The sequence below is a fragment of the Psittacula echo genome (assembly GCF_963264785.1).
Source record: "Psittacula echo genome assembly, chromosome: 6".
In the NCBI taxonomy this organism is placed as follows: Eukaryota; Metazoa; Chordata; class Aves; order Psittaciformes; family Psittacidae; genus Psittacula; species Psittacula echo.
In genome coordinates, this window is record NC_137743.1 from 15,537,912 (window position 1) to 15,564,108 (window position 26,197).

The 26,197-nt window shown below is 50.6% G+C and overlaps 2 protein-coding genes across 9 annotated transcripts in view; both read right to left on the reverse strand.

Annotated features, from left to right (window-relative positions):
* Positions 1-1,764, reverse strand: part of KCNIP2 (potassium voltage-gated channel interacting protein 2) — a gene marked incomplete at both ends in the record, with an annotated part of 42,407 nt that extends 40,643 nt beyond the window's left edge. For all 3 annotated transcript variants that reach the window (XM_080621077.1, XM_080621075.1, XM_080621073.1), the window contains one exon: positions 1,692-1,764. In XM_080621077.1, coding sequence (XP_080477203.1) covers positions 1,692-1,764 — 73 coding nt within the window. The remainder of the gene's footprint in view (positions 1-1,691) is intronic.
* A 7,240-nt stretch (positions 1,765-9,004) lies between these two features.
* Positions 9,005-26,197, reverse strand: part of ARMH3 (armadillo like helical domain containing 3) — a 133,782-nt gene continuing 116,589 nt past the window's right edge. For 3 of the 6 annotated variants that reach the window (XM_080620295.1, XM_080620294.1, XM_080620292.1), the window contains 2 exons: positions 17,132-17,248; positions 9,005-11,337 (listed from right to left, as the gene is read on the reverse strand). In XM_080620295.1, coding sequence (XP_080476421.1) covers positions 11,245-11,337; positions 17,132-17,248 — 210 coding nt within the window. In that variant the 3' untranslated portion in view covers positions 9,005-11,244. Of the gene's footprint in view, positions 11,338-17,131; positions 17,249-20,190; positions 20,336-26,197 lie in introns of those variants that run through there. The other 3 variants (XR_013957111.1, XM_080620293.1, XR_013957112.1) reach the window with 3 other exon arrangements.

Consider the following 26,197-nt stretch of genomic DNA (forward strand, 5'->3'; position numbering starts at 1 on the left):
GAGAGCCCAGGCCAGCTTAGCAGGCAAGGGCTTAAGCTATTAAACCTTCCCTAGAGCTAAGGCTGCATCCCCTCTCCTGCCTGCATCACTTCCGTACTCCTTCTGGGAGAAAAACAACTTTCCCAGCACAGGGAGGGATGGATGGCTTCGTTGAGTGCAGCCAACACAGGGGAAATCAGTGCCACTGGGACCAGCTCCCTCCTCCCTGGTGTCACCACTGGCTCTGTCCTGGTTGGTCACCGACCTGACAGCTATGGCAAATGAGTGACATGCCCTCCCAGTGCCTCTGTTTACCACTCTGGGAAATGGGGCAGATATATCCAGCCTTATTCCCCAGAGGCTTCCCAGCAACCCCATCCCTGCAGGAAGAGGGAGCATGCACAGGGGCAGGGCTCCCCTCTGCCCAGGTTCCTGCTGCACAGCTAGCTCTCAGGTAAGCCTAGGCATAAAAGGTCTCAGCCTCAGAGAGACTGGGGTTTATTTTTAACTTCAGTTTGATTTAGATCCATATGGACACTTTAAAGTTACCGGAGAAACCAAAAGTTGTGTGTGGGTTCCAAGTTCCTACACAGCTCAAAAATATCTTCCTTACTGCACGTTTGGGCAGGCATCAAGCAGCATCTCCAGGCGTGGGGCTGCCCAGGAAAGCAGAGCAGGGTCCTGCCCTGTGCCACCACCACCTCCTCGAAGCTCCAGAGCAAAGCCTGAGATCCACTCCAGACCATGGCAGGAAAAGCATCACCGGGACTCAGGGCAGCCGCCTGTGCACACACCTCAGTGCCTGCGGCACGAGGGCACCCAAGCCCCCCGGCTACGGACAGGTTCGGCTCCATCGTGGGTCCCGGGAGGCAGGTGGGAACTGCGGCCCCATTTCATAGCTGCTGCGACACGGAGGCCCTGAAAGGGGATGGGATTTGGGCTGATCCATGGAGAGCACGTGGGGAAGGAGGGGTGTTGCCTGCTCCAGCCCAGCTGCTTCGCTATCGGACAGTGGGGGATGAGGTGCGATGGATGGACAGATATGGTGGGATGTTGGATGCCAGCCAGTTCCCCGTTGGGGCAAAGGATGGAGGGGGATGCAATAGTGTCACAGATGGGTCATATTTGGCCTCCCTGTCCCACGGCCACCCCATCCCGGGAATAAAGCATCTCTGGAGATGCTCTAAGGGGACACTGGGTGATGGATACAGAAGACAGGCTCTGTGGTGCTGCTGGGGTTTACTGATAGGGGTGAGCCTTTCTGTTCCCAGGAAACCTGCTGCCAGGGTGCTGCCGTGCCACCCCAGGGTGCAGAGGGGGTCCAAGCCATGGCAGAGAGAGCCCAGGGCCAAACCTTGGTGTCCCGAGAGGCTTGGGAGAAGCAGTGAGGACGGGAGAGCTTGGGGGCGGCCAAAAGCGCTTCAAGCATCCCACCCCGCGGGGGGCCTTTTCCCGCCACACCTCTGTCCCGCCGGGATTAACGCGACCCCCTCCCGGAGCATTCCTTCCCCGCGGGTCCGGACTGTACCCCTGCTCCAGCACCGGCCCCCTCTCTTCCCCGGGCAAGGCGTGCGGCGAAGCGGGGCAGGCAGGGGGCCGGGGCTCAGCCGGGTCTGGAAGCGGGCCGGCCGGAGATACCGGGGTGCCCGGGGGGGTCCCCCGCGCCGTGGTCCAGAGCGGCTGCTGCACCTTCCCCGGCGGGCGGCACTCACCCGTGAGCTGGTCGTAGGAGCCGTCCAGGTCGTGGGAGTCGGACAGGCTCTCCTTCCTGCCCTTGTTCCGCATCTTCCCGGCGGCGGGGGGAACCGCGACGGGGCGCACGGGCTCCGCCGCCGGGCAGGGGGGGCCCGCGCCCGCCGCCTCCCCCCGCCCCGCCGCCCGCAGCAGTCACCGCGGCAGCAGGAAGGGGCCGGCGGTGCCGGGGTCTCGGCTCGGTGCTGCTCGGTACAGCAGGCAGGAACGCGCAGCCGCCCCGGTCCCCGCCGCCGCCGCCGCCGGGGCTGGGCACGGCCGCCCCCTCCCTCCCGTCCTTCCCCGCCTCCTCCCGGGAGCCGTCGGCCCGGCCCCGCCGCCCTGCGCCGGCGCGGGGAAACTGAGGCACGGCCGAGGGCGGCGGGGGAGGGCTCCAGGGGAGAGGCTGCTCCGAGGGCTCGGGATAGCCCCATGGGGACCGCACGCGGACGGGGTTGGAGGAGGTACAGGGCGGGAGGAGCACGGCTCCCCACACACTGCAGGGGAGCGAGAGCACCCCAAGCCCTGCGTGTCCGTGCCAACGGGACCACAGGAGCTACAGAGTAAGGAGGACCCCAGCCCTGCCCAGTCCAGGGCGGCTGCTGGGTCTTCCCCGCATGGGAAACCGGTCAGAGGCAGAGGGGACGTGCAGCGGCCAAGGGATGCAGCAGAGCTGTGCGGAGGGTGGCCCGGTCCGCCTGCTTGCAGGCAAGCATAGGGGCAGGTCCTCTCCCGCTGCTCCCCAACCTGAGCATGGGTTTCCCACGCAGGAAGCCTTCTTGGAGCCTTCAGAATGGTTTTTACCCCATCTTCCGCAGCCACATGGAAAGGGTGAAGCAGCAGCACACACTGGGGGGACTTCCAGAGGCAAGGTGCTGCTAAAGGAGCTCACAGCCCCACTGGTACATCTGGCACTGGGAGCTGGAGGTCCCGCTGCTGCCAGCCCCCGGCTTTTGCTGCCATCTGTGCATGAAGCCATCCTGGGTGATGCCGGCTGTGCTCAAGAGTTCCTACCACAGGCAAAGCCAGGGGCTTCAGGTGCACTGCGTGTTTGCACTGTGACAGGGGTCCTGAGCACATCTCAAGGGCTGCCCAGCTCCAAGCGTTTCCCACTTCTCCTCCCTTCATCCTTTCATCGTGTCATCCTCTGATCTAAGTAGAGAGACAGAAGGGAGTAAGGCCAATAGAGAAGGCAAAGCATTTCATCCTGATCCCTGTGCCCAGCCTGGCCCTCCCAGCCCACAGGATCCACAGGGCAGAAAGGGAATTCAGAGCAGCGAGGAGGGAGGGCCGCGCTCACGCGGCAGCGTGTTGTCAGCGTGCTTTGGTGTCAAGCCATGAAAGAAGCCGCCTTAGCGAGGCAGCGATGCTTAGCAACTGCCTGGATCTAAAAATAAGAGCCATTTAGCGAGGAAAACGCAGTGGAGAAATGCTCGGAGAACTGAACAAGTTTCCCCAGCCCTGCCCATGGCCCGGCCACCGCCACAGAGCCCGTGTGCCCTGACCGGCTGGAGAGAAACCCCCGGGACAGCCCTGGAGGTGCCCCCACTGCTGGGCCTGACAAGCAGGGCTTGGGCAGAGCCAGCCCACACACCCCCTGCACTGCTGGGCTTGTCCATCCTGCTCCTTGCCTGCCCTGTCCTCCATCCTCTCCATCACAGCCACCTCTTCTCAGCAGACCTGGGGACCAGCAGTCTCCCAGGGAAGTAACCTCAGTTGGTTGGGCTGCATGTGCTGTGCCCAGGTTCACCCGCTCCACCTCCAGCATCCTGTGGGTCCATCCTGCTGCAGACGTGGGGGCCCAGCAGAGCTTCATGGGGGAAGTTTTCACCTTCTGCCACTCCTGGTCCATCGGGAGGCAAACATGGCTATTTTTATCTCAGCTAAGTGCTTCTCTTCTGCAGGCAAGTGAGAGATGCTCTGCCAGGCTAGGGAGAGGGGGGAAAGTTGGGGGGTTTGGTGGGTACCATGGGGTAGGATAAGGCACCACCAGGTCCAGGCTGACACAGCCCACCCTCCCCACAGTGTGAAAACAGGGGACACAGCTTGCTTGCTCGCTGGTCACGGCTCCTTTCCTTAGCAGACACAAGGGCTGGGCATCCTGCCAGGATTCACAGCCTTTGAGCCTTGCTCTGCTTGGGAAAAATGCAACACCGTCCCCTAAATGTTCTGGGCACTGGGAGCCGGGGGTCTGCAGGATGCTGGGCGGGGAGCAGCCCTTTCTGCTGCAGGAACAGGTCTGGCCCCTGACTGCTCACCCAGATCCAGGCAGGGACCCAGATACACCTTGGTAAACAGAGCAGGGGTCCTGTGGAAGCACCCAGGTCCCTGAGCTCATCTCTGGGAGAGCAGCAGAGAACCACGGAGAAACGGGGCCATGTAAAGCTGCCTCAGGGCTTCGTAAAGCCAACACCAGGGTCGGAGAGGGATGGAGAACAAGGAGGCAGGCAGGAGACACAAGTTGGGATGTGAGCTGGGGCACAAGGGGTGCTGCACCCTGAGGTGCGGCCCAGGCTGTGTTCCTTGAAGGCAGGGTGTCCCTGGGACCACCCATCCATCCTCACCATGATGGAAATCACCCATTCACATCAGTCTAGGCAGGAGGCACGTTCCCTAAGTGGCCCATCTGTCACCCTGTCAGCGGCAGCAGCGGCACTTCCATAAAGGACATCTTCATGGGATTAATGCTGCTCCCAAGCAGCGGAACCACAGCCAGGAATGGCTCTGAGCCAGGGTGAGAAGGGTTGGGAGATGTGTGCGGGTTCATGCTATCCAAGGGGCTCATTTGTCCCCAGCTTAGGCCATCTCAGCCTTGTTGGGAGTAACTGGGGAAGGGGACAAGTTTGGGATGCTCCAGTATTGCCCAGAGCACTGGATGCAGAACCCCGCTGCTGGCAGAGCTGTGCCAGGCTGCCACCAGCATTGTCCAGATCCTGGCTGGACCAAGCAGAAAACGCCAGGCTCAACACAAAACCCAAGACAATCCCAAAATGCTCCCATCCACAGAAGCAAGAAGAGCCTGGAACGGAGGCAGGAGCTCTGGGGTCTGCCTCCCAGCAGGCTGGGGTAGAAGGATGCAGGGAGCTCTCCCCGACGCAGGAGCCCTGCAAGCCCTCTGCAAACATCCTACTGCAGCTGCTACAGGGGGACAGGGAGAGGGAAAGATGCGATTTAACACTTCATTAGGTAACCACAAGGCATCGATCTGCCCTACCAGCCTGCGTGTTGTCTAATTGCATATCTCCGTTCTTATTAATTCTATTGGAAAAGCAGGGAGCAAGACTTGGGAGTCTGATCCTATCTTTAGGAAATTTCAAACAGAGATGTAATTACCAACTACTCTAAATCATGGTACTTTATCCACTGTTAACAGTATTTTAAAGCCAGGGTCATCAATAGCAAGTCCTCGGGATGCACTCTCAACAGATGCCATTAATCTTATTCTGACTGCAACCGCCTGGTGCCTCTGGGCTCAGATTTACACTTGGCAGTGAGGAACAGCTCTGCTTCTCCAGCAAAGCAGGCTTCTGGGCAGCCTCAGGCTGGAACATGGGATGCAGCATGGGATGCTCCTAGAACCAGCCCCAGTGGGCAGAGACCGGAGCCCCTTAACCCAGCATCACCCTTGCAAAAATGCTAGCAAACAGCAGTGTTAGATGGGGATGAGCAGCTCAGCACCAGGGCTTTTCCCCACCAAGGTCCCACACAGCCCCCCAGCCCGGAGGAGAGATGCTCGTGGCCATGCAAGTGGCTGCAGGGGAGCTCCAGGCAGGGCAAATGGCCTCACTCAGGTATAAACCACAGTATTCAGTACATCCACAGAGGAAATGGATCTGGGTGGCACAAGATCTGGACAAGCCCCATGCAGCCCTGGGGTCCTGAGGGAGGACACAGGGAGCAGCAAAGCAGCAGGTCCTGTGGAGGACATGCACAGGGGAAGACTGCTCCCATCTCCATTAACCCACCCTGCAGAGACACACAAGAAGGTGGGAACCACCATGAGATTCAGACCTGGGGGGGAATTTCAGCTGTGGAAAACCTTTCAGATCTAGAGGAGGAACAGATGCCTGCAAGCTGCTGGGAGAGCCTTGCAAGTGGGAATGCTGCAGGAGAAAGGGAACCTCCTTTGTCAAATACAAACCAGCAGGTGGGAGAAATCTGGATGCACAGGAGGGAGACTTCACATCACTCTGCGTGTCCTTGAAAGCCAGTCAACCTGCCTCTGCCAATGCCTCCAGCAAGGAAGGAATCCCTGGCATGGCCACACTGCTAGGGGGTCTGCGGGGGCTCTGTGCCCACCCCGAGTGTTTCTCTGCTACTTCTGTGTGAAGAAAAGCCCTTGGTTTAGAAAGCAAAGACTGCTCTGGAGCACACTTGGACTCAGGGGGTACCCCGAGTCTCACAAACCCTCCCAGCACTATAAAGCATCTCTCGTAAATGTTTGCGTGCTCAGTGCCTGTCGGATCAGCTTTTATTTGAAGAGGAACCAGATACTATTTCCATCCTTAACTTATACCACACTGGATGCCACACCAGGGGCCCTTTTCGGCAGCTCAGGGCTGCTATGAATACAGGTGTGCACCTCTGTCAGGAGCGAGTTTGTCCTGCGGATACCGGTCTTGCTCTACCCAAGCTCACCTCCATGGGAGGGGATGTCCATGCTGTGACCCTGGTGTCAGCACATTGCTCTTTGCTCGCCATCCCATCCCACTGGCCTGGAAATGACCATAAAGAAGATGAAAGCAGGGGACGGTGTGGTGCAGATCAGTGCTGCTGGAGCATTGCTTGCCACAGGCTGGGGGAGCAACTGGCTCTGAGCTGCTGGGCAGGGAACAGCCACTGCTGCCATAGGTACATCTCACCCTGTACACCGCAGGGAGGGCCCTGGTTGAACCCCGGAGCAGGGGAGCTCCAGCTAATTAGTCATTAATTACTTCAGAGAGGAAAAGAGCAAAAGCCAACCTGCGCATACCTGTGGCTCAGTGACCCGTGGGCCCCGGGACCTGGCCAGGCTGCACATCACTGAGGAATGGTTGAGGGTTCACCCATCAAAGCAGAGCTGAAGAGCCAGCCCAGCCCGGTGTGTGTCCATCTCCCTGCAGCCTCCGTGCCCCCACAGGACTCCCGGGACCTCCCAGGCTCTGGCAGCAGCCTGGCAGGGCTCTGGGCTGTGCTGCAGTGAGCGGTGAGCCCGGCTCATTTAATCTATTCAATTGGATTCAGTTTCCAGCCACATGATTCAATTAGCCCTGGGGGGACAGCATAGGAGAGCAGGGGCTGTGGAGAATGGCCTGGCCTGTGCTCCGGCTGCCACGGAGCTGGGAGGGGGGAGAGCAGCGTGGAGGCACAGCAGCTGCTCCCGCAACAGGAGCAAATCAAGCATCCAGTGATGGTCCCCCAAGGGTGCTGCTTGTCCCATTCATTTGGGGTCACTCTTCTGCTTGATCAGTGTCCCCCTGAGCTCACCCACACTGGGCTGCAGTGGGGACAACCAGGGCTCTGACCAGCATGAAGGACTCAGCAGCCCTAGGGAATGCCAGGTCCCACAAGCCTTGCAACAAGCCCTTCTCCAGCCTCCTGGCCCAGACTTTCATTCATCGTTTACTTTTCTGTCCACCCTCCCGCTGAGAGAATCAGCAAAGGCACGAATTAATTTCCAGCAGGGGAAAAGCACATCTTATCCCGGACCCTTTGGATGTCTGCAGCTCCTAACACCGGGCTCTACCCTTTTCCTCTCAGGTTACTGCAATGGCTCGTCTGCCAAAAAACCCCCATCACCTCCACAGGAACAAACTTCCATCCAGTACATCCCTGCTCATCCCAACAAGTACCAAACAAGAAAACAGCCCAGAAAACAGGAGATGAGAATAAATATCCAGGAGGCATTGGTGCTGACACGGAGATGGAGAGCTGCTTGCAAGTGCCAAGAGCCAGCTGTAAATCTTCCTGCAGACTGCTGCCTGTGCAGCAGCCCCAGCACACACGATGGCAGCCGTGACTTGGCAGGGCACCGGCGTCCCCCTCTGCCCGACGGGAGGAAGCATGGGGAGGCAGATGGAGCATGCTGGGCCTGACCCCCTGCACAAGTGCTGTGTTGATAGCTCTCCCCACGACACCAAGCTTCTCTTCCTGATACCCATCGTGCAACAGCCTGGCAGGATCCTAGAGCTGGGGAGGAGCATCAATACTTCAGGCAGGCAGAGAAAAGCGCCCCAACCGGAACCAGGACACGCGCATGTGGAGGGCAGCTCAACCCTAGAGATATATCCTCCACACCACATGAATGGGATCACAGCAGGTAACAGCCATGCTCAGGAAGGGGATGAAGAGGCTTACAAACCAAACAGAGTAGGGTGAGGGTACACCCTACTCTGTGTACATGAGACCCAGGGGTACTACCTGCTCCTGACACCCCAAACCGTCACACGGAGTTGACACCCCCCACCCCCCTCCCTTCAGTACTCTGTGCCTCTTCTGACAAGCTACAGCCCAGGCAGGGGAAACTCAGCTCCTGAGAAGCAGCCTCTTTCTCAAGTCTGCTTGAAAAATGGGACCTGCAAGAGCTGAGGAAAAAGATACCAAAAATCACAGTGGCACTTACAAATCAGTGTTCAGTAACTCCCCCCCAAGTTTCGCTCAAACTCAATTTTTCTCCTGCAGAATTTGGTCATTATTTTGCAAAATATTTGTCTCCCTGCAGCAGCTGCCTAATTTAAAGGCAGCAATCTCATTTCTCCCCATACTCCCCAAGCCTCAAAACCAGCTCTTCCAATAATAGACTGAATTATGAATTAGATATAATAAAATACACTCAACTGCTCAGATCAGATATGGGAAAGTTTGGGGCCACCAGCCACATCCTGAGGCTGAATGTTAAAGTTAAATGACTTTCTGCCTAGTTCAAGCTGGCTCCCAGACACAAGCATCAGTACGGTGTTTAACAAAACAGGGAAATCTGCAGCAGAATCTGTGAGCAAGAGCTGGCTGACACCAGCAGGAGAGAGCATCATACTGTGCACAGGAAGATCTCTGCATCCCTTGCTCATGGGCTCTCAGCCTTGTCAGTTTTCCCTACTGGCAGCCCCAGGGGCATGCGGACTACTGTTGGTACCTGCAGCCTGGACCAAGGAGGGAGCGCCGCTGAGTGCACCACAACCTGACTGCGCAGGAAGAGCCCGAGGGCAAGTGACTGCTTTGCTGCAGCCACATGTCACCAAATGGTGACAGGGCCACCCCCATAACACCCCCTGTCCCCTCTGTGAAGGACAAACGCTGCACACTCTGGATAGGCAGGGCTCTGCTATTTATTGAGCTCTAGGTTCGTATGTACATTCACTTACAGTGCTTGGTTTGGTGACAGCGTGACAAGAGGATGTGTGTCAGTGTCTTCCCCAGCTCAGCCTTGGATGAGGGCTGACCCCATGAGAGTGGCTTCCAGTCACAGAATGGGATTCTCAGTTCATCCCAGCAAGGGAGCACCGTGGGGGAGACAAGACCTTCTATAGCTGAGCCCAGAGTGAAAAGCTGAAAATCCCAGAGGTTGCGGAGGCAGACACAGACTCATTCCCAACTCTGTCACATATCTGCTTAGCCTCAGCCTAACTGGGATCAGTGAAAAGGAGGCATGCGGACAGCTGGGTGACTCAGTGCTCTGACAGCAGTGATGTTGGGGCTGCACCTCAGGGAAGCAACTCAAGACCCCTTTAGATGAAATTCCCTGTCCCCAGAAGCAAGATCATCTAGCAAGAGCTCCCCACATCTACAGACGAGTGCCATGTGCTGCAAGCCATTGTTATTGTTTCTTTACTGGAGAAGCTGACTCCTTCTACGTGCCCTGTCCTGTTCTCAAGCCAAGTGATTTTATGGAGTCTGCTTGCTCTCCCAAGCACTGTCCCTTTGATATGTACACACTTCTACACACTTGCATGGCAGAAAGCAAGTAAGTGTCTGGCTTAGCTGATAAAAGCCAGACAATTCCCTGCTGAGGCAAAGTATCTTCTGTCGGGAGAAGCTGGTGCTCCCAAGGAAAACATATGGTCTTCATCAGGTGCTGTGCTCAGCGGGTGGCCAAGGACACAGCTTTCGGTTTCCCATGCTCATGGCAGGTAGAGATGAAACATTAATGCAATTAACACACGTTAGCATGAAGAAACCTTGCCTAAAAATGGTAGTAAATGAGCATGACGTTCACACTGCTCACACTAACCTAACAAGGCTAAGAGTGGGGCTAGGCACTTCTTTTTCAAACAAAACTCTATTTTCTAGGGAAAAACAAAGTGGATCTGGGATGTAAATAACTTCTTTGCTTCTGTCCACCAAGTCAGGTCAGATCCTAACATCACTGCTGGGAGCCGAAAATGCAGGAGCAGGGAACAGGTGTTTATGCTGCATATTCCTGAGTTGGCAGCCAGACACAGCACTCAGAACAGGCTCCGCTGGCCCTGGGCACCTCTGAAACACTGGCTCTGGAGCAGAAAGGCCTGCCTGGGCCTCAGAACATCATCCCAGAGCTCTTCCTTACGAAGTCCTCAGCAGACTGTTGCTGCAAGTTGCTTCGTGAAGACAGGAGGGCAAGTGAGAAAATAAAGAAACTTCTCCAGCTGCATTTTAATTGTGTGCTACACACAAGGGACAAATGGGGACTTCTTAGTTCATGAAGGTCACCAGGCACTTGCAAACGTATGCAAGGCAGACATTCCGGTGAGGAAGGGAAGGATTGTCACAATGCAGTCTCTGAAGGGAAATAAGGAGAGTGGGGAGTGGGAGTCAGCCTGTCCTCTGCCCCTTGAAAACGGAATATCCCAAAATGTCTCTCAGCCTTAGAAAACAGCAGAGATGAGCTGGGCTACTGGAAGTAACAGCGACCCTAAGCAGAGCTGGTCTCCAGTTACAACAGGACCCTGTAAACCAACAGTCTCCGAGGCAAAATTTCTCCTTCTCCAATAATCCAAAGGCTTAGTTCAAGTGACACCATAAGAAACCAGCAATGAGCAGGGCCTGCTCCTTGGGGAAACTGTTTTATACCCCAAAGCCATTCCCAGTGGGCTTTGATGTACATTGCAGGAGGGCAGGCTAATTCAGGCTGAGAGAAAAGAACAGCCCTCACCTCGGATCAGGGAGCTTTCCCCATAGAGCAGGCAAGTGATCTCAGTGCAGAACTGTCTCACACAGCTGGACTGGCTTTATTATTTTGCTTGTGAGCTCTCCCCAGCTCTGCTACAAAGCTTTCCAGTGCATCTTCCCTGAGGCTGTGAAGGGAATCCCTATTGCTACATCACAGGAATGGCTGCCCATCCCCATTGCACCTTACAGAATTGCTTCCTCCTTCTCAACATGCCCATCACTCTCTTCAGTCCCAGTCCTGTTGAAACACATGCCTTTGGGATTAAACACACAGCAGCAAGGCTCTCCCCTAAAAGAAATGCAGTCCCTTCTGCAGGCGGAAGGCAAGGGGCAACTGGTTGCAGATCTGTAGTGTCCCTGCCCAAACAGGCCCATCTCTGGTCAGCCCCACGCAGTGGCAGTGTCCCCACTTCAAGAGATCGTAGAGAACTCCTTCAGCAGCAGTTCCTGGCTCAGCGTGTTGAAAGCCAGGTTCTTCCTCACGTTGATGCTGATGGACCGAACCTGGCAGAGACAAAATGAGATGTTTTAGCCAAGGGATTCCTCCTGGCTCCCCAAAAGCATGGCAGCTTTGATGCTGCTGACCTCTAGGTTCAGCATGAAACTGTTTTGCACGTTGTTATAGCCCCAGAGAACTTGCTGCAGCCAACTCCCACTGCAACTCCAGCTTAGTAAGAAATCCCTGAGGATCCTGGAATAACAGGAATGCCTATAATGACATCCCAGCAAGGAGAGTAAATTCCAAATGAGACAGGAAGCTCTGTTTGGATACATAAGCAATGATAGCTTCCTGCTGTGGGGCAAAGCGATGGGGAAAGTGAGCACTTCCAGGCTGCAGCTGGAAGAGCATCTTCTACCAGTGCTCACCGGTTCTGCTCCTGCAGATCCAAAGATACAGAGTCAACGAAAGGACAGAGGCCATGCTACGACACTGTAAACACAAATTACCGCCAAGGCTGGCAGAAACCCGTGGGCCCAGGGCCAGCTCTATTTTGTGCTGAGTGCCTTACACTTGAAGCTGGCTCACTGGCTGTCTCTGAAGGAGTCACAACTTTGTCTCTCAGTGATGTCCAGACTTCTGGTCACCTGCAGAGTCTGTGAAGAGCAGCTGGACAGCCCTGTTGAGCAGCAGCTTCCCTTCCCTTCCCTCTTTATGCCTGCAGACTCACTGGCTGAACACACAGGCCCCAGACTGGGCTCAGTCTCAGTGGCACTTGGCAACGAGAAAACAAAGTCAAACATCATCTGTGTTAGCGACTGTGTGCAGCAGTGACAGAAAGCAAAACTGACACAAGCTCATCCAAACAACGGGATTACAGTTCCCAGAGACTTGGAGCCTGTGATAACAAGGTTGTTGCTGACCTGGTTAGTGTTTTGTGCTTTTCAAAAGCACTGGGGAATGAATTCTATAGAAGCAGAATGAGGAATCCAACAGTGGGGGCTGGGAAGCAAGTTAGCACTTGCAGCACTGGTGAGAAAAAAAGAGGAAGGTTAGAAAGCTCCCCAAAAGGCAGGAATTGTAAGAGTGGAAAGCAAATCAAGACGTGAAAGGTTAACAGGGATAGCTGTGAAACAAACCCCAGTGAACCCCACCGCACAGACCTCAACAACCTGGGCGAGCCAGCAAAGATGTCTACACTTAAAGAAAGAATACTTAAGTTTCTTGGCATCTCCAGAAACAACAAACTCTCCTTCATCAGGATGCTTGGCAGAGACCCCATGTGTCTTTGTTTCCTTGGAGCATCCTCTCACCTCTCTTCTCTAGATGGCTTTTAACTTACTCCATACTAAAATAGTTTGGGACCACATCTTGTAGGATAACCCACTTTAACATAGCTTATAGCAAGTTGTCTCCAGAGCACTGGTTTGCACTGGGCTGTCTCCCTGTCGGGAAACAGGAGCCTCACTAGCAGGATTTGGTCTCAGTCCTACTGAATGCTCCCCACTCCAGTGCTCAGCAATCCAGTTCCAGAGGGGAACAACATGGCTAAACAGATGAGAGACCTCTGCCCTGGAGGGTGTGACTGCCTGTAGAAAAGGGGCAGATGCTACACATAGTGTAAGCCAGCATTCTTATTCTGACTATGAGCATTTGTATGGGCCCCAGCAACAGAAAGGACAAGCAGAAATGAGCTCCTGGCCTTAGGAACTGCTGCCAGGGACCAGGCACCAGCAGTAGAAGACTCCCAACTCGTCTATACGTCAAGGTCTCCTATGTGGCAGCAGTCTCTACAAGTCCAGAAAGGGAGGCTGGAGTGGCACATGATGAAAACACAGGACTTCGTGAAATTGTAGCCACGGGCTAGACAGAGCACCAGAAATTAAGCTTGTTTAGTTTGCACGGAGACGGTTTAGGAAGAACAGAGCACACACTCTCCAATATGTAAAATGAGGTCAGAAAGAGAACAGTGAGTAATATTTCTCTGGCTCCCCAGGGAGGGGCAAGAAATACTCAAGATAAAGAAGATTTACACTGGAAAAGAAGAAATACTTTTAAACCTATGGGTTGTGAAGCAGTGGAGTAGATCACCTGGGGAGCTGTTTCCACTTGAAGAGAGCTTCAGGTTTCAAGAGGAGCTTAGAAACAAACTTTGGTCAAGAGCAGTCTAGTTGGCTTTAATTTGCTTTAACACAAGCTGGGGAGACGTTTCTACAAATCTCTGCCCAGCATTGCCTTTGCTGTGAGAAAGCAACAGCTCTGAACCAATCAGTTTAAAAGGTAAGAATAGCACAAAGTAGAGTTAAATCATCTCCAGCACCAGGGCTCAGGTCAGGGAGCCAGAGCTCATCTCCCTTTTGGGGTCGGAGACCAGACAGTGACACAGGGAGGTGTCAGCTTGTAACAAGGATAATCTTCAGAAGCTTCCTGCAGTCTGGCTGAGCTGCTCCGTCCATAAGGCTGCACCTCAGGACTTCTCCTAGCTCCTGGTGCAGCGGGCAGCCCAGGCCTGGCTGCCAGCCTGGAAGCTACCAGAACCCTCTAGAGTGGCTTATACAAGGGGACAAAACCAACCTTGGAAAGTAAGCTCAGAGCTTTAACAGCCATTCTGCAAGGAAGTAAAAGCAGAGCATGTGTCCTCTCTTGCTTCTGCATGGAGCATGCCAGAGCACACTAGTGGCAGGACAGCTTTTAGCATTGCTTTCTCCCTATTAGGAGCTTCTATCACATTTAACGCACAAACCTGGCAGAAATGGGAAGTGCATGAAATGCTCACATCACCTGAAGAACAACAAGCAAATGAAAGAATGGATGTGGTGGTGGCATTAACCACGTGAGGAAAACAGTATTCAGTTCTAGTTTCGTGTTGTTATAGCTGGACTGGAGCAACTCTGTACAGACACTCCTACTTCACAGCAAGTCCCATCAATTAAACCCGTTTCAAATCAACAAGCAGCTCTTAAGAAATTTGTACAATGGGAGGAAGGTTTACACTGACTACTACATCTAATTAGAAGTCAAATTAGTGTAATTTCCCCTGCAGAAATCAACCCCTAATCAGGCTATTCTGAGACTCTGCTGACACCCATCCAACTGCAAAGACAGTGAATGTTTTAGAAAGATGCTGAATCTCTTTCTACACATTCCTCCAGCTGAAATGTTAGGGTCCAAAAGCTCACATCCAAACCATTCATTCTATCAAAGCAGTACAGACCTCAAATGACATCCCTGAGGGTTCAAAGGAAAAGAAATAAAGTGTTAGAAAACTTCCTAACTTCCTTCCTTTAGCCCCTCAAAGGCAGCACAACAGGCCAGAAAACCCAGTTGATAAAACACTCTGCACATCACCTTCCACTACAATGTGGCTGCAGTATCACAGGCCTTTGAAAGCTTCTTTGAAAAGTGAATGTGAGAAGAAAGCAGATTTTTCTTTGGGATTAGCAAGAAAGAGCAGCACTGAGGAAAAGCCAGAGAAGCGAAGCAGTGCATTAACAGAGGATGTCAAAGGAGTGAGAACGAGATTTTTAAGCATAAAGGAGTCAAGAGAATGGCTTGGGGAAGTTTCTGCTCACCCACTTAATGGGAGCACAGAGAGATGAAAAGGCAGCCGAAGAGGAAAATGGCTCCCGCGTGTCATTCCCCACCAAGAAGGATTCGCTTTAATGCAATCACACAGACAGAGGTAAGAAAAGCAGTCAGAATCTGGAAGTAATTATTTGCAAACAGATCCTGTTCAGGAAGACCTGATGGGACCAGCATGAGTTTGGAAACCACGCTGGAAACCTGTAGCTCACCACCAGACCTGCTCCTTTGACAGAGGCTGTGAAGAAAACTGCAGCAGCTTCACTCTGCCACCCCCATGAAATCCTGCGAACCTCAGTTGTTAAAACACAATGCATTGGGCAGGGGGATATTATCCAACATCAGACCAGCAACAGAAGACAAAGTAAAGATTAAAAAGCCTTGCAAAAAGGAAGCCAACTACCTGGTTTGAAGAAGATATAGAGAGGACAGGGCAGACTAGGTCCTTTTAGAGGAGTTGTTCAAACAATTAATAGAGCCAGTTACTGTGCACCTAGAGGAAAAAACAGCGTGGAGGACAGGCGGCCAGCTGGGTTTGTTGAAGACAAATCATAGCATATCAGGTTGATTTCCTGCTGTGTTGAGGTAACAGCTTAATGGAATGCAGGGGATTTTCTATAGCTGTGAGTAAAGAACATTTAATAGGGTCCCAATTCTCAGGGCATCTAGAGAAATGTGGATTAAACAGATTCACAACTGGGTCAAATCAGCACATTTAGACAGTAATTATTCAGGCTTTCATATGCTCTTGAGGAGAGGGTCTCAGGGGTACCTGGATGGGCATTATTCAGAAGGGAGGTGGGGAGGGACTGGTTAATCTTAACAGATTCTTAAATGATACATAATTGGGATTTTGGGGAAAAAAATAACTAAATAAATCATCGGGCTAGGAAGAAAATAATTTTAGCTGAAGTGTTTTGTAGCTGTGATGATCTTACGACTGAGAGTGTCATTTTAATCAATTGGCATGATCAGCCTGAGCTTCTGCTAGGCCAAGTGGAAAGTGGGGCATGCAGGAAGCAGAGCAGTCATGTGGCTGGGGAAGGAGACGCTGGCTGAGGAGGGCAGGAGCCCTTGGGATGGAACAGATGACAACAGAAACACGAATGTGTGTTATTTCCAGGGTACAGTAACAGGGGAAGCCTGTGTCACAGGAAGGCTATGGCCAAATTTCTTTGCATGTATTCCAGATATGGTATCAAACAGCAGGCCAGAGAGATAAAAACAAGCACAAGAGCACAGAAAAATGGCATGAAAGTGATTGCAAGTGCTTTTGCTTGCACTCTACCCAATGGCAGTGCTGAAATGACCCAAAGCATTAAAAAGCATTCTGTAGAAGGAAGCAAAACCAATTCAGGCATCCTTGCTCTGGAGCAGAGTAGACAGACGGAGGCATAACATTCCCAAACTCATGCAGACTCGTGACAGAGTGGGCAGGCATCAATTACTCATCAATCAGCAAGGTCAGAGCTAAGAGAGAGAATCAGCTCTCAAACTGGTGGAGAAAGCTGCCAGAGTTGGAGATCCCTCCCTTTGCTGAAGCTGTAATGATTCAAAAGTGAAGAAAACCAGGCTCCCTTCAGATACCAGCCACTACAAAAGCTGCCTCCCTGGTGATGCAGCTCTTGGACAAGAAAGTTGTGTCAGGGCAATCTGGAGCAGGCTGAGCAAGCTGGTTTGCTAAAGAGTTTAACTACCCACCCAAACTATTCAGACTCAGTTTTGTCTTCACTATATTATTTTTGTGGGGCTTCCTACCATCAGTCTTCTCCTCTGGCAAAGGAGACATTTGTAAGGAATGCCTTTGCTTTCTTTGCTTGGGAGCCCTATTTTGTGAGTGATGAAGAAAAGCAATGAGCAGGCATATGTTTCACCAGCATCATATATGTTCTGCTCAGTCCCATACTTTGTGGTCCCCTTAACAAAACCAAAAAGGCTAAGTTGCTTTGTGTGATAAACCCAAGGTGGGAGCTGTTAGCTTCTCCACCATGCAAATTTACCACCACAAAGCACAGTGGATCTCCATGGCAAAAGGACAGAGACTGACTGACTGGTTGCTGGCCTGAGCAGTCTGCAGGTTCCTCCCCAGCAATGTACTGTGGGGCAGGGAGCTGCAGGGCACTTTCAGACCTGTTGAGACATGCAGTGCCTGTTCAAATCCTATTCCTGCTCCATCTTTGGAGGCAGCCCAATGGAGTAACAGGGCTGCTATTGCCCAGGCTGTAAGCAAAGGCTTTGGAAAGGGGTTGTTGATTCCAGAGAATCAAGGCATCTTACCAGCTCTTTGAAGAATGCAGCCTCTTTATGCTGCTCTGAGTAGCGCTCATACTGGTCCAGTCCGTCCTGCAGTTTCAGGGTCAGCGTGTCATAGTTGGACCGCACCACTTCCAAAACCTGCCAGAGACAGCCAAATACAGCAGAGGAGTCAGCATTCACAGACGCCTCAGCATAGGAGGAGCAAGGCTGAGGTAGATCACAGCTCTGGCACCTGTATCTTCAACATACATGGCTTTAACAGCCAATATTTAGCTCATGGCTAACAACACAGAGGTGGGCACTAAAGTCTTCCTAATGCCAGTAAGGAACAGCTCTCAAATTCACAGAACTTCTCCATTCATGAGAACAGTGGATGAGCCTGTATCTGTAACAGCAGCAGTTTTCCAGACACTATTATGTCACAAGGAGAAATAGACATGATCTCATTAAACTAAGTAGCTAATTACCATTTGGACACCCAAATGTAACACAGCAGGCACCGTGTAAACACAGGTTTGCCTGACCCCATGGTCCTTCCAGAGCTAGTTTAGCCAGCACACCCTCCTCCCTGGCTTTCTCATGACTGTTCACAATCTGCTAAACCACCAGCTTCTACAGCTGTTCAGGTCAGCTTCCATACAGAGCACTGCGCTTCTCTCCTGATAGAAACAAGCTTCTGACAGGCACCAAGATAACACCATTCGTGGTACAGACTTTGGTCTTGGAAACAGATGGAGACACAAATCCTGGCCTTCCTGCCTAGGAGATACTTTATTATCTACCTTCACTGCAAACAAAGCACTCCAACTTCTATTACTGCCTTACTCTGCTCCCAGCACTGGGATATACTTGCAAATTCATAGTTACACATCTCTGTCCTATTGAACTATTTATTTTCCTAACTCAGGAGCACCAAAGGGGACTCCCAAAACACCTTTTAGTTTCAAAGCATTGCATGGACAAATACATTCCTCAAAGCATTTGTGAGATGGTAAGCAATGATAATCCTCCTACCAGGAACCACACAGCTCAGCATTCCCAGGTAAAACATATGCTTGAAACAATTCTCTTAAACATATGAACTTATTTCTGTTACCATTGCTCTGAGAGCTAAACACAGTATCAGCATTTGAGGCTTGCATTACAGTAGCTTCTGCTCATGAAAAGCCTCAGCACAACAGTGATCAGAATAATAAGGAACCCTTTGACTTCTCTTGTCCTCCCAACAATGTAAACACTACCCTCAATTGCCATTTTAGGCAGCTGGCAGCTCCTGCCTTTTACAGGTCCTTGAGCCCTGTCCTTATATCCTTTACTCTAGGAAACCTGGAGCTGCTTAGGGCTCCTTCAAAAGCTTGTTTCCCCCAAACTTTGTGGTAAACAGACACACTCATCCAAATGTTTAGAAGCCACATCAGCATCATCCAAATGAGGGCTGGGAGTAGAAAAGGGTTCCAGAAGCGGTTCCCAGGTGAGATGGTCACACAGAGTCTCTTTGCAGCCCAGCTCTCCTCCAGCATTGCAGAGGAGAGCTAGAGGTAGGAATCAGCATTTTGCAATGTTATTTAAGAACAGCCTATCAGTATCCTGCTGTTCCAAGAGCATGCAGCTTCCTTTCCAGGATTCATTTCCTAATGCTGTTTGTCAGCTCCACTGGCAGAGAGGAGGAACCCCCTGCAATGACAGCCATCTCCAAATTCTTGTCCCTCCATGCATAAGCTGGGAGAAGTCTCACAGAGCCAAGAGCAGTTATGAAAGCAAGCTGCCTGGGTACAGGAATAATTTACTTTGGGATGCAGTTACCCACTAGGGATGGAGAGCAATAGTATAATGCACCTTCTCCTGAGCCTTAAAGAATCTAGCAGCATGCATGAACCTCCTGTCAATCTGAGGAAGCCAAATTGACCAAGATTAATAAACTGCAGGGGAGAAACTTTGTTTGAAAGGTGAGGAGTAGAACAGCTGGCTTCATCAGTAGCTCAGAATAGAGACATTTTACCCAGGGCTACCATAACTCCCTAGGAACCTTCCCTTGGGCTCCTCTTCACTCCTCTGTGCCCCCATATGTACAGCCACGTGTAGTGCCATACCTGTGTGTCCAGACAATGGATGCACACATGCTTCCCAGCAAAGAATCAGGATTCCTCCTTGCTAACTTCCAGTATAGATCTCTGCAGGTACTCAGCAGAGGCATCCTCAAACCACAGAGAGCATCAGTAAACCCTGACAGCAGCAGCAAGCTCTGTAAGCAGTCCTCCTGTGTAACCTTCAAAAGGCAGCTACGAACTCAGTTTGATCCTCTAGGAGGAGGACAGGGAAGGAAAAAGAGGCCCCAACGTCTCCACTGTTACCCACTACTTATCATAGTCTCTGCAGTGAACTTCAGATCAGCTTATCCCTTTAGCTATGTATTTTCATTGGCTTTCACTCCTTATCTTCTTTAATTATGAAGCAGAACTTAAAAAGAAAGGGTAAGTTAAAAATAAACAGCTTCTCTTCACTGCCTGATAATTTCCCTTTTTTGCTGCTGCTGAGAACAAATGCTACGTGGGATCTGAGAGAAACCCACTCACAGATCATTTCACTTCATACTTTATAATGGATAGGAGCTGTTACTGAGATTAGGACCTGCCAACCTTGAGCCGATTTCATCTGCTCTTTAAGATGCAGCTGCTAGACAGAGGAGAGGTTAAAGAGCAGCAGAAGGTATCCAGAGCATCTAACATGAAGGTTTGAAAGGCATTAGTTTTCTACATAGATGACAAAAATTCGCGTCCTCTGTGTAACAGAAGATTGTGTGTGTTTGCATCCTTCACTGGTCTTACACACTGCTGTGACTTGCTCAGGAAAACTACTGCAGGAAGAACGCCCTTTTGCATTAAACATAGGAGATCTTTATCTGCACTTTCTGTCAGACACAAAAGAACTAGAAGAATTTAATTCTGAGATCAAAGCATTTCTCCTTCAAGGTCTTCTCCAACTTGGTCTTCACACAAGTCTCCATGGGAGACTAGAAAACAAATTCTAAGATGGTGAAGAATGAATACCTTTAAAAAAGGGACTTTCAGCTGGACTGGTCCACACAGATTTTAATTGTCACTCTTCTTTTTGTTTGTTTTTAAATCTCATGAGGAGATGAAAGAATATTGCTTCTAGTGTCAGGCAAGGATAGAGGAAAATGGACTGTAGATGATTTCCAAGGAGCTTGATGTGACACTCTTCAGACTGCAAGAACAAACATGCAGGGAAAACTATATAAAAAAAATGCTTTACTGTATCTTCACAGTTGAAGAAAACTAAATGAAAAGTAGTCACAACCTAAAGCTCTTTTTGTAGGTTACGTTAGGGGGATCAGAGCCTTAAAAAAAGCAGTATGATAGAAGTGAGCGACTCAGACATGGGCAATAGAAGAAAAGCGAAGGGTGCTGAATTCCTTTCCTGCAGTTAACTGTCTCAGCCCTAGAGGCTACATTCACTCCTTTACTCCACTGCAACAAACCAGAACTCACTGGAGCTGCACCACTGTAAATTAAAGGTAATTTGCCATAAAATTAACCCCCTGCCCCACCACTCATTTACTCAGTGCTTTCCAGAAGTTCCAGAGAAATATTAGGAATTCAGCTCCCTGCTTACATGTCCCCAAACAAACCTTTCAGGAGCTGCTCTGAATAGCAAGTGCTTTCTATGGCACTTGAGTTCCAGCTTCCTTCTGCAGCTACAACTGCCCATGCCCCGTAACTCTCCTTCCCCAGTAACACCAACAACTTGTGAGTAGAGGCATCCCTGCATAATATCACAGGGGAATGGCTGCCAGTGGAGGGGATGATGTGGGGCTCATCTCTCTACAGCATCCCACCCATGCCATGCCAAGCCGCTGCACCCAGAGGAACACAATTATTCCACAGGTTTTGGCTCATTACTTTGCTGCATCCACCAGCTTATCACTCCCTCACAAACTGGACAGACAACCTCTGAAGGGTCAGTGGACTTGTGTGGACAAGTTCTGAAATCAGTTCCCCCAAAACAAATAGCCCCTGCCCCAAAATTCTGTGCCTTCTAAACAGACCATGTTTTGCTTTATCACTCTAGACACAGTCTCATTCCTTACTGCACTGGAACTGTTCCCTCTGACTGATCCTCAACAGGAGCTGACTTGCTGCACTCCCCCCGGAGAGACCGGATCTTCTGGAGGAGCCTGTCCTTGGGAAACAAGGGGATTACATGCAGCAGTCTCCAACCCCCATCCTGCTCAGGAGAATATAGCCACTGAGAGCAGGAAAGCCAGAGAGGGAGCTGCATCAGCAATGAAATCTAATGGGCAACATGCAGAACTACAGCCCACCTCTTTAGCAGACATGGAACACTTAGAATCATAGAATAGTTAGGGTTGGAAAGGACCTTAAGATCATCTAGTTCCAAACCCCCCTGCCATGGGCAGGGACACCTCACACTAAACCATGCCACCCTAGGCCTCATCCAACCTGGCCTTGAACACCGCCAAGGACGGAGCATTCACAACATCCCTGGGCAACCCATTCCAGTGCCTCACCACCCTCTCAGTAAAGAATTTCTTCCTTATATCCAATCTAAACTTCCCCTGTTTAAGTTTGAACCCGTTACCCCTTGTCCTGTCACTACAGTCCCTAATGAAGAGTCCCTCCCCAGCATCCTTGTAGGCCCCCTTCAGATACTGGAAGGCTGCTATGAGGTCTCCACGCAGCCTTCTCTTCTCCAGGCTGAACAGCCCCAACTTTCTCAGCCTGTCTTCATACGGGAGGTGCTCCAGTCCCCTGATCATCCTTGTGGCCCTCCTCTGGACTTGTTCCAACAGTTCCATGTCATTTTTATGTTGAGGACACCAAAACTGCACACAATACTCCAAGTGAGGTCTCACAAGAGCAGATTTAATTGCTTAGTAACTTTCCAACCTGCAAAATCTTTCATCATCTGCAACTGCAGCCTGTGCCTTACTAGAACATAAAATTAGAGTGTGCCACCAATTCACACAGCAAAGGACCTGGTGGTGGGTAGGTTCTGGGAAGCATGAATGGGTAGTGACACAAAAATAAAGGAAAACCAGGAGCAAGAAGAAAGCAAGGTCTCTACACTATCTTTTTAATCAATGCAGGGAAGGACAAGAATGTAATCAGTCAGCATCACTGGCACCTCACTACAGTCTCTCCATGCCCGTAAGACAGTCATTAGCTACCACGACACAAGCAGTTGGAAAAGAACTGACTGAATGATTTCACATCAAACAAAATGAAAAAAGCCCACACCCCAGCAAACCGCAGGTTAAAATGCACTTGCCTTCCACACCAACACCCTGTGGCTCACAAGGCTGGCACGGGCAGGCTTTCCAGGTCAGACCTAGCAAGCCTTCACTGGATGGAAAAGCCAGGTGCTTCAGTCCCATGCTGGAGGATGAAGCAGCCAGTCCATAGGGCATGTGATGCCAGCCCCTTACCAGCACTACTGCATGGACACAGCATAGAGGCAAAGTGCAGTCAGGAACAGGAAAACATGCCCTCTGTCCTCTCTACAGAGATGGTGGCATGCCTGTCAGTGGCAGTGTACCATACAGGGCACTATGGCAGTCCCACCTCTGAAACCTAGGCCTTTAGTTTTTATAATGAGGGTGGTGAGGCGCTGGAACTGGTTTCCCAGAGAGGTTGTGGATGTCCCATTGTTGGAAATACTCAAGGCCAGGTTGGACGAGGCTCTGAGCAACCTGATCTAGTTGAAGATGTCGCTGTTCATTGCAGGGGGGTTGGACTAGATGGCCTTTAAAGGTCCCTTCCAACCCAAACTATTCTATGACCCTATACCTCACAAGCAAACCCAGCAATCTTTCCCCTCTGCTCAGAGGATGGAGGCTACAGAAGAGACATTAGGGTTTCTGTATTCTATGCCTGATATGCATTTTACACTGGAGTCCTCAAACTGGCTTTTTTACTGCAGGTTTAGTACAAATCTTCCCCTTCTTCTCCCCCCCTAATCTCCAGAAGCAACTCACTCCCTCAGTGTTTCTTCTAGTGAACTCAAAAAAAGTGAACTCATAAAAAGTGTTGTTGTTCAACAACACTTCTCATTGTAATGAAAAGGCTGCTGCCACCTGGACTACGAAGAGGCTATTGCCTCTCTGTAATAAAGTGCCAGATAGATAACTGATATAAATTTTACAGTAGTATCTTCTAATTAATATGGATTATTTATTTTGTCTAAATGGCATCATAACTTCTCAGAGCAACTTAAAAGTTGCTGACACAGGCTGGAATCTTTGCTGGATTTAATCCCCAGAAGTTCCAAAGACAAAGCACGTAACTAAATAATTAGAAGTTAAATAAAAACACACACTTCCCAACAGACTCTGCCCAGACCAGTCTGCAGGAGCCAAGCTCTACACACTGGCTTCAAGAAAAGCACCCACACTAGGACAAGTAGCAGCAACACTACCTTACCTTTGCCACTCTCATGGAGCTAAATGTAGTGTTGATGCTTCAACACCATCTCTCACCCCCAAGCTGATCAAGCCATGCGTATTAATTCCATGTGCATGAATGCTAAGAGGAAGAGGAGGAGGATGTTGCTATGACAGTCTAACAACTGAGATTCCCAAGATATGATGTGCATACTGCACGTATCTATGGAACCAGAGGATGCAGAGTGGGCCTGGTGCACGTGGCGGCATCTGGGCTTAAGACACAAGAGTAGTGACACCACATACATGCAGAATATGCAGCATGTTGTCATTCCACCTCCAGTTCCCCCAGTCTCCTGCATCAAGCAGCTGCTATTCGTACTACATGCAAGTGAAGGACCTATAGCCCTCTCTTGCTGCAGAATGAGAGCGTGAGCTGCTCAGACTAAGCCTGTAAGACAGCCCCCACCAGCTCATACAACTGTCACTCTCAGAGGAGGAAGCAGCATCCAGTCTGCCTTGAGGGCAGGAAAATTTCCTGGAAAGAGGATTTTTCCAACAGTAAAAAGCTCAGCTAGTCCAGAAGATTAAGTTAAAGCAACCAAGGGCAAATTTCTGAGGTATGAAAAAGGACTGCACTGATGCACAATGCATCACAGGAGATCTGTCCAGGTCACAGCAGGGAGAAAGGCCAGCAGAGGTGGGCACAGCTGCTCATGAGCCTCAGGATGGCACTGGGCCATGAATACATGCTCCAGTCCTGACTGTGGAGAAACAAAAGCTGGTGGGACTGTCTTGTTCAGTGCCTGGTGCTGGACACAAGGACAAGGCTGAGCAGATCACAGCAATGACGAGTGAGCCAGGAGACAGGGAGAGCAGATGCCTCACCCTGGTTTCCACTGGTAAGGCAAGTGGAGGGTTCCCTTGCACACAGTTCCCACCAGGTTACTCAGACACTCAACAGTGCTTTCCAGTCTTCCTCTGCTCAGCTCACTGAGCATTAACCAGGACACACTGTGTCTAGGAGCCCAGGACTGAACAGGCTTTGCCCATCAGTTTGTCCTTCATCATTGCCAGTCACTCCTGTGTTTGCTGCACTATCCTGTGCCCAGCCAAACACAAGGAGACACTAACCCTCCACATCCCAAATCCTTCCTGAGGATTGCTTTTATGTATTTGTTCTTGAGTTGTATTGAAATCCAGGCCTTGCCAATTCTCTATGAAAGGCAAAAGGTTTTGATCATACATAAAAATTATTATTATTTTACTTAGCAACAGCAACACCCCCTTTTCCTTACCTCACACAGAGCCATTCTGTTGGGCTCAGATGATACACAGTAGCTCAGATGTTTGTTCAATGATCTCACAGAGATCTGTGATCTTTAAAGACACAAGCCTACAGAGTTGACAGTTCCTACCCATGGAGTGGGAGCGTTTGGTTAGTCTTTCTCCCCTGCTCACAGGTGCCTCTTCTGAAGATAAGTAATTCATAAGCTCGCTCAGAAAATTACTGTCATTCTCTGAACTCTGCTAGCAGAAATGGCATCCTGGTTTGGGACAAGAGTTACCTGCTCCAGAAATGTTTCAAACCTACAATCCATTAGAAGCATAAGGTGTTCCATTCTATTTAATAGTGGGAAGAGACTCACTGATCCAACCTACTCATCTGGAAATCACAAAGCTTTCAGAAACATGCCAAAGCCAAAATTGTCACCCAAGTCCATCCAGAAGCAGCTGTAAATGGCACAATGTGCCCATTCTAAGCTCTCATGGGCCAGGACTTCACAAGATTCAACGATCACTTTAAGAAGCAGAAAGGCTGCTAAAAAGGACAAAGGCAAGTAATGAGACAGACATATGGCCACAGAGACCAGCTATGTGCTCAGTTTGCAGGGGACTTAAATTTGTAAGAGGTATAGACAAATAGGAGATATTCATGTGGTTGATAACCCTTGACCCTTTTGGTCCTCTCAATACAAGAAAGATGTGACAGGCTGGAAAGAATTCGGAGAAGGGCCACAGAGATGATCAAGAACTGGGAAGCTTGCCATAGGTGTAAAGGCTGAGACAATTGGGTTTGTTCAGCCTAGAGAAAAGAAGTCTCAGGGAAGACCTCATCACCATATTCCAGTAGAGGGTGGCTACAAAGAAGATAGATACTTCCATTTTACAAGGAATCACATGAAAAAGACGAGAGGTAACAGGCACAAGTTACTCCAGAGGAGATTCCAACTGGACACAAAAAAAATTTTTCATGAGAACAGCCAGTGGAATAATCTCTCCAGGGAACTGGTGAATTGGACACTTAAGATTTGGTTGGACAGGGTGCTGGGACATCTCATAGGTCATGCTTTGCCTAGAAAGGTTGGACCAGATGGCCCTTGAAGTCCCTTCTATGATTCTTTGACATCCTTGTGAAGTCATCACTAGAGCTAGGGAATCCTATGCTAGGAGCATGACACCTTCTGAGCTCTAGGAGTCAGGTAGCTGAAAGCCTGCTCACCTCAACAGAAAGCCTATGCCATGAATAGTTTTACTACAGAGTAATTTCAAGAAGTCATGTCTACACACATGACAAGTCCCATACATCTTCAATGCACTTTGCTCAACCCATTTGGGTTTGGCGTGTAAGGAGCAAAACCACACTTAACCCTCGCACTGCTTTT